Consider the following 8,427-nt stretch of genomic DNA (forward strand, 5'->3'; position numbering starts at 1 on the left):
ATTAATACCTCATCTCTCCACAAAAATATAGAATACTGTATTATTAATAAGCATAGCTATTTAATAATAGCTATGGAATGCATATCTGCTGAAGCTTGTAAGAGACACAGAAAGGGCTGGGAGAAACATTCTGCTATTTATCAAGACATAAGTACTGGCATTTCATTTTCCACAAAAAAGCACTGCCCCATTATATTATAAATCATGGTTAGCCTATTTCCTGACATCTTAGTACAATCATGGCATCTCATGACAGCTCTAAAAATGTTAACGTTATATTGTTAGAGGCATCACAGTAGACTCTGATTTTGATTAGTTGTATTATGGAACTATTCTTACCCTAGTTTGCTGAAACTTTGCTATGAAAAATGGACTCAGACATCTCAGGCATACAAAGTGCTAGTTGGAAAGGCAGATTTAACTGGGCAGGACTACGCTCAGGAATTATAAAGGTGGAATATACCCTGAAGTGCCTTCTTTTAATCCTTGGAGTTGTTGTCCTTCAGCTAGGAACAGCTACAGGGCAGATCAATTTGAGAAGTTAGACTCCAGGCCTGAGTGGAGAGTGCTTTCCCATTTTGCAGGTTCTGTGGAAAGAGCTCTGCCTTGCGCTAGATGCTTAAGGGCATGTGGGCTCTTTGTGAATGAAGCAGGGAACAAACGTTTCTGAAGAACAAACATTCTGTCTCAAATTCAGAACTAAAAAAGGGATTTGTTTATTGAGGGCAAGGGGATGCAAGCAATATAAAAATCAAAAGCTTATCTGGCTTTAATTGACTTTTCTTTCTCTGCTTCTCAAGGTGGAGGTGGATTTTATTTGTACATTTTCTAAGGGTCCCAATCTGCTCAGGAAATCCTTATACAGGGGTAGCTGTGGGGCAGATTCCTTAAGTGACCCTTTATGAGAATTCTTATCAGGGTGGGAGTAATTGCTCAATGCTGCCTACTTCTTTCCCTTCTGCTTCATGTGTACTACAAAATAGTCATTGCACGCGATGGTGAGCCCAGCGATTAGTGAAAAGAAGCTCTGGAAGCCCACTTTGCCGTCTCGGCACTGGTCCAGGTCCTTCATTATTTTGTCCACAGCCAGAGGGTCTTTTTGATTCTGAAAAAAAAAAAAGGACAGAGGCAAGAAATACGAGTCAATGGTTGCAATGACGAGCTTCTTTGATTTGTATTGCTGACAGCTATATATATAATCTCCTAATTATTTGAATTCTTGCTTTAGGTCATAGTGATCTTTGGAGGTCGTCTAAATGTATTTTTCTGCTTTGAGGGAGCATTTCAGTAAATTCATATTTATTTCAAGCTAGGAAAGAGGTTTCCATGGCACTCTTCTATATAACTCCACTCTTATATAACTCAGGGACTAGAAACAGCCTATTTCTAGAAAGAGGAGATTCAGTGCCAGAGAAGGGAGACTCACAACTCTGAACTCTCAGTCCACTTAGAAACCAGCATGGCCTTCTGACATGCTTTACTTACAGTCCAACTGTTACCACAGTTTTCAAAATCACAAAATTCTGTCTGAGAACCACCCTAAATTCCCCCATTTTTTAGTTTAAACTTATATTCTCTTGACAAGCTTTCATTCCTGAGAGCATGGTCAAGTCCTTAAAGAAGGAAACTCCTATGAAAGACCTCATGCGATTATTTAGGGAGTAAATTTCAGATCATTGTCCTATGGATTTTAAAGAGGTGTTAATGATGCCCTGGGGTGTGTTAGGTTTAAATAATTCAGGCAGATGGTTCTCATTTCTTGGCACAGCTGAGGCCAGTCTAGAGTGGCTTCATATCATATTAGCCAGGTGACCTAGAGTAAGTCACACAGCTTGGTGGGCCTTCGTGTAACAACTAAGAATTGAGGTTGGACTAGAGTGTTTCTAAGATTGCTTCTGTTCTTAATAAGTTGGTCAATCTATGCCATCCTATACTCTTTGCTGGATGTACTCTTTGCTTTACACTGGATGTACTTCAAAAGCAGTATGTGTGATGGAGTTATAAAACTCCCCATGATTCTCAATGCCTAGCATGAATACATGCAACTAAGATGAGCAGGTAAGATCCCCTTTGTTTTTTCTTTTACTCTGTTTTCAAGGTGATTGGCTTGATCATTCCTTTTCGTAGTGATGATGCTTAGAAGTTGGAAAGTGTGGTTTCTCCTGTAGGGTCCATGCCATCAACCAGAGGGAATTATGGCCCTTTACAGGTGTTAAAAGACTCAGGTAAAATATTTATGAATTTCATTGATTGTATAAATGAGTGAGGGAACTGATACTCAGTGTCTCAAGTGTGCTGGATGTTTATAAACTGCACTCAGAAATCCCTTAAGGTAAAGCAGCAGCATTTCCTACACGCCCTAAGCAATCAACTATAACCTGTCTATGCAGCTACCTCTGCTTTTGGTGGGTTTCAGTTAATTCTGGCCTTAACCCCAGCTTCCTGGCTGTGGTCAGAAGGAGTGAAATTTGGATGACATAAGGGGTCAACTTCAGAAACAAAACGATCTGTGAATGCAGTGAGTGTGGGTGTGCTTGGAATTATGACCCCATGCTTAGAATAAATTATACTGCCATGTTCAGTACTCAGTACTGAACACTTTATGTTTACCAAGCCACAAAGCCTTTAGGGAGGAAGGATCTTCGTCTCATGTGATATCATCCTGGCTTCTAACTTATGCAACAACACAATTAATAAGTGTTCAGAAGTAGACCGAGAACGCCTTTGTTTGTGTGATGGGCAGGTTTACAATGACCACATTTTGTCCTTGAATTTTATGCTTGCCTGGAAGGATCACAGAAAGTGAAAGTGGTCTTGGAGATAATCATGTCTAGCCTCTCATTTTCCAGAGGCAGGAACTGAGGCACAGAAAGCTGAAGCAACCTTCCCAGTTAGGGTCCTGGTCTGGGGCTTATCACAGAACTGTACAAAAGCAGAACAACAGTATCCTCTAACTCATTCTGGGATAGAATTGTGATAACTGCAGCTCTGAGATACTAGTTAAGTTATTTATATCTGTTTATCTGACTGGTATTGATAACATGTAAATCATCATGTACTACAAAACCCTATGTTTAATGAGTCAGGAGTCAGGGGCTTTATTAATGTTGTTTACCAGGCAGATGACAAGAGGCAGAACCCTCTCTTTTACCATCTCCTCCCTTCACCCTTTAGAGGCTAATGCACACCAAACACAGTACTGATCCCTTCAAATGACTCTGGCTGTGGCAGGGAGAGAACGGCCTGCATTTCAATCTAATATTTTGTTAGGCAATGTTTCAGCTTCAGTGAAACGCAACAACCGTCTCTTGAGGGCCTATGATATAAAAGGGCAACTGTGCCTTGTTGCCTAATGTCCTGAATGATGTATCTGAGCTCACGGCAGATCCTCTTCTGGTCTTCACGGACCCCTCTATCTGTCAAAGGTGAGGCATAAACTCAAACTGTGCTCCTGTGTTCTCATTGCATTTTCAATGTGAAAAGCAGTTATTTCTGGAGTGCCACTTGGCTGTCATTCAGCAGATACTTGACACCATTGCTTTAGAGCAGTGTTGGAAAAAAATTTTAAAGCCTTTATCTAAAGGGATTTAATTTAAGAAGGGAGATTCAAGTTGCTCAAGGTGGATGTGACCAGGATGTGGTACCTCCAGTGCCAGGTTTATGGACCTGAGGGCAACAAGGCAACCTGGTTGATTACTCTGGTGAAAGGCCTTCTTTCCTGCAACTCTGTCTCAATGGACACAGATGACTCCAGATGGAATCCTTCTAACACCTCGCATTATGGTGATTTGTGTGTAGTCTCATTTCACTTACAAACTGTAAGTTCCTTGAGGGCAGGGGCTGTCTTCTTTACCTTCTGTTTCCTCCCCTAGTATCTTACAAACAGTAGGCATTCAATAATGTTTAATAAGTAAATGAATGAAAACACCTTTCTAGTAGTGACTTCTACAGGGAAGGGCTGGAAAGAGGAAGGGAAAGGAACTAGGGCCCAGAAGCATTGATTTTTACATCTGGTTCTGGTTCTTTCTGAGCCTTTCAACACTTACTTCCAAAAATCCAGGGAACTCCTTTTCCATGAGTACTCTCAGGTCCTCTTTTGTTAAGTAGCCTTTATCCCCAGCAAATTTGTGAAATGTGAACATCATGGTTTCCATGGCGTGTTCCATTTGAGAGGGCATTTTGGTGAGGTCTGTTGGAACCTATTAAAGGATGTAAAGAAACAATTTACATTAACTTTTAAGCGACATGAATTACCAGTCTTTTGAGAATGATTGGAAGAGGGTGATTAGCTCATTCATTCAATCCTTTTCAGCTATAAAATTGAATGAATATAAGGACCAGTTCACTCAGGTTTTATGCCTCCTGCTGATGGAAATAGGCAGTTTAGGTATTGGTGCTCTGAATAAGGGATTTATCTAGTTGCCTTCTAATTTTGCATAAATCACCTAATGAAGAATAAAAATACTAATTATTTGGAAAAGCAAGATCAGTGCCCCTCCTTTTAACTGACAAAGCACTTACTGAAAGAACAGACGTTTCTCTGTTTCTCTTAGCGCTGGTAAATTGGCCTCTTCAATATGGATATGGCTGAATACCAACAACCCACACAATCAAGCCTGGTTAATATAAAAACTTCAACTCTCCAAGCTTAACTAGGTAACCTTGTTCAGTCATTCTAGGGTCTAGAAATCTGCTTAAAAATGAATTTTGTCTCCTGAGCATGTATTGGCCTCACTGTGTGGCTTGCAGGATCTTAGTTCCCCGACAGGAACTGAACACAGGCCATTGAAATGAAAGTGCTGAGTCATAACCACTGGACCACCAGGGAATTCCATGTATTCTTTTTTTTTTTCCCATGTATTCTTTACTAAAGTTCTGAACTTGTTATTGATTGTAACAAAGACATTTGCATCTTTGGTAGTAACATGCAGTTGCCCTACCCAAATAAAAGCTACCCAAAGCCCATTATCTACTTCCTTGAGAAGGAACAAGTAATAGTATATCCTAATTCCTTTGGGGATCTGATATACTTTTGGCAGCACTAGACAAAAGAGCTACTCTCACAGTCTGGGGTGCAGTGGGAAAGGAAGAGCTTTTCATTGTGAATAGTTTAAAACAAAGGTAAGGGACGTCCCTGGTGGTGCAGTGGCTAAGAATCCGCCTACCAATGCAGGGGACGCAGGTTCGAACCCTGGTCTGGGAAGATCCCACATGCCGTGGAGCAACTAAGCCCATTTGCCACAACTACTGAGCCTGCGTGCCACAACTACTGAAGCCCACACACCTAGAGCCCATGCTCCGCAACAAGAGAAGCCACCGCAATGGGAAGCCCATGCACTGCAACAAAGAGTAGCCCCGCTCATTGCAACTAGAGAAAGCCTACGCGCAGCAACGAAGACCCAACACAGCCAATAAAAAAATAAATAAATTTAATTTTAAAAAAAAGAAAGGAAAGGATGTGTCAGATCATTATATTCAGGTATAATAATCTAGGGGCATATGTCTCATCAAGACCCAATGCCTGGTACTTAATAGGAGCCCAATAAATTTTGCTTAACTGGAGGGCATGCTTTAGCCAGAATGGAGTAGCTTTGGTTAACACCACGTAATATTGCTACTGGATAGGAAACAGGTGAATTTGAATTGAGACTGTAATATACCACTCAAAAAAAAAAACCCGTCAAGAATAAGTTTAGAGCAGAGATTGAAGGAGAGGCTGGCAACTTCCCCTGAAGAGTCTCAATAGGAACTGGAGACATGCTTTCAGTCTGGTTCCTTCCGCTGACACATGCATACTCAACACAGATCCGTAAATGCTGTCTGTTACAGAGAAGGTGGAGTTTGTAAACATGAGGATTGAAAAATTACACTTTAAGAGTCAAAAGTTCTACCCCTTAATCCCCAGAAAAGTACAGGAATCAGCATGCCAAAGAATGCTATACTCTAGAGAATGCTATAAACCAGAATCTGGCATGATTCATCTGGAAAGCAGTTCTCTTGGAGAGAGCAGCCAATTCAAGGTCCACTGTGGGATGAATTCCAGGGGAACCACACCCTTTCCCCTCTCTCCTCACACAGCCAGGATCTGGCTTCAGATGGCAGTGGGCTTACAGGGAGTCAGCCTTGCCTGGATTGGCTCTAGAAGTCCAGCAACATAAGAGAACTGAACTGAATGAGTCACCTATGGGAGAAGGCTGTGGCATCCCACCCCAGTTCTGAAATATCTCAGGAAAGGAGTCAGCCACCACAGAGGTTTAAAAATACCCGTGCCCAAGCTCAAGTGGCAGAGCACTTCACAACAAATGCCCAAAGATCCCAGAAACTGGAACTGGCTGTGGGACACCTAGTTCACATTCTTCACAGGGCAGAGCAGAAGGAAAATGCACTGCAAAGCCAGAGAAGTAAGAAAGGGAATACAGCAGGGTAAGGACCCCTAAAATAGGAAACAGGCTAATTTAGGAACCTCTAAGAAATACAACTTGTAAGCTGAGGAAGTCCTGGCCACCCCTGAATACCTTCTTCAAGAGAGTGAGGCCAATCTTCCTCTAGTGAGCACTCAGGTCACTCCAAACCCACCCCGGGGTTGTCTATGCTCATTATGAAGTGCCAGAGCTTTCCTGCCCCACTGGATCTCCCTCTGCTGTTTATTCAGCACATGTGCTGTGGACACAGCAGTCAGCACAGACTCCCTGTTTGCTCTACAATAAGAATGTAGATCAGGGGCTACTCAGGAGATCTAAGGTTGTGAAAGTGAAAACAGCTTTGAAAACCAGAGATGACCACCCCTCTCATCAGTAACCAGGGCCCCTGAGGGCAATGACCTAGGCTACAAGCAAGTTACTCCGTTTTGAAGGTGAAGCCAGTACACTGGTTTTAAAGTAAGATGAAGGAAGAGGGGAAGATGTGATTATCGGCTAGTGGATGAATCGTACAGCTCTTCCAGGGTGCAGCGGTTGACCTACTGAGTCAGCCTGCCCGGCCCTCCCATTTTGGGCGGGGCTTGCCCGGCCTGGGCTGACGGAAGCACTGACCATTGGTTGCTAAAGCAGCAAGCAGTTCAGGGAGAATTCGCCGTTTCCACCGCCCCAGAAGAGTCCCACCCGGGGACTCTATAGCTTCTGGCTCGGAAACACTTCCAATGGATAGCCTTGGGCCTGGGGTTGAGAGGCTGCAGCGTCCTCTGTTCTCCAGACAGCCTACTCTGGCACCTGAAACACTCCATCCAATCATTGCCCATCTCTCTATCTTAGATTTAAGTTCCTCTAGGTTAAGAACTGTGAATTATTCAGTCTATCCACGAACAACTAAATAGTGGTTTAGTGTTTGCTAATGAGTGAATGAATCAATCAAACAATTCCCTTGGCTGGAGCTGAGGTGCAGGTGTGATTACCGGGTCTGGGCTGAAACCCTTGAGGCTGGGAGCTCTTCGGGAGGAGGTGAGGGCTGGGAAGGGCCGGGAAAGGGGCGGCCTATGAATGAACCGCAGAGTACATTCCTTAGCAGAGTACATTCCATAGCGGAGGAGAAAACGGTGTGTCCTGCTAAACAGGTCTGGTCACCCAACACGACTTTTCTTTCTCTTCTCACTCTTACCGTTTTCTTGAGTTTTGGTTTATCCCACTTTACTGCTCTCTCACTGTGAGCTCCACAGGCTCTAACTAATTCATCATTCACTCACCTTTTATTGAATCATTTTATTCTGATGTCTACGTATCTCCTACACAGGTCTGAAGAGTGGAAGCTCACGTGTCTCTCTTTGTGTAGTTTTCTCTTCCAAAAAGAATTCTGAGCTTTACAAATTTAGTTACAGTGGTGGGAATTCAATTTTCCATTTTTTCTGTTCCTTCACCAAGCACCTACTTTGCATGACCCTGTCATGGTGTTAGGCACACGTGGGTGCGCTCTCCACCACCTCTGTCCCGTGATGCTTGCCTCTGGGGAGTTCACCAGCTAAGGTCATAATATTTTAAAATATGTCCTGAATTCTAGTTAACTGTGTTTGTTTCTTTCCGCACTAAACTGTGGGCTCCAGTAGCAGGGTCCCAGAAGCTAGCACCCTGTCCTCAGAGCCTGCTCAATGAATCAGTAAGAAGGAAATTGACAATAATGTAAATTTTGATCCTTCTGGGAGTAGCAGGGAAGTAGGAGGCCTCCTTAGAAAAGTGTCTGCTCCTAAGCAATACCAAATGTTTGCTCTGGACCCATGCCCAGATCCAGGCCATAATTTCAAAAAGGAGACTTCCAAAGAGCAAGAAGTCTGATCTACTTTGCTCTTTTGTGTCTTGTCCATACCCTACTTTTCTTACAGCCCACCCAGAAAACAATTGGCAGAATGTCAGTAAAAACAAACATCTGTTATCTAAAATGTGTTTTAGGTTTCCTTCCTTTTGCTTTGAGGAATTTAAAAAGAAAAAAATTGGGTGGGGG

The 8,427-nt window shown here is 42.9% G+C and overlaps 1 protein-coding gene across 1 annotated transcript in view; it reads right to left on the minus strand.

The window, feature by feature from the left end:
- Positions 1 to 687: 687 nt before the first annotated feature.
- Positions 688 to 8,427, minus strand: part of S100A10 (S100 calcium binding protein A10) — a 10,387-nt gene continuing 2,647 nt past the window's right edge. Inside the window, exons 2-3 of the mRNA XM_007460302.1 lie at positions 4,047 to 4,199; positions 688 to 1,105 (exon numbers count right to left, since the gene is read on the minus strand). Coding sequence (XP_007460364.1) covers positions 944 to 1,105; positions 4,047 to 4,178 — 294 coding nt within the window. The 5' untranslated portion in view covers positions 4,179 to 4,199 and the 3' untranslated portion in view covers positions 688 to 943. The remainder of the gene's footprint in view (positions 1,106 to 4,046; positions 4,200 to 8,427) is intronic.

Source organism: Lipotes vexillifer, unplaced genomic scaffold, assembly GCF_000442215.2.
Source record: "Lipotes vexillifer unplaced genomic scaffold, Lipotes_vexillifer_v1.1 scaffold209, whole genome shotgun sequence".
NCBI classification, from domain to species: Eukaryota; Metazoa; Chordata; class Mammalia; order Artiodactyla; family Lipotidae; genus Lipotes; species Lipotes vexillifer.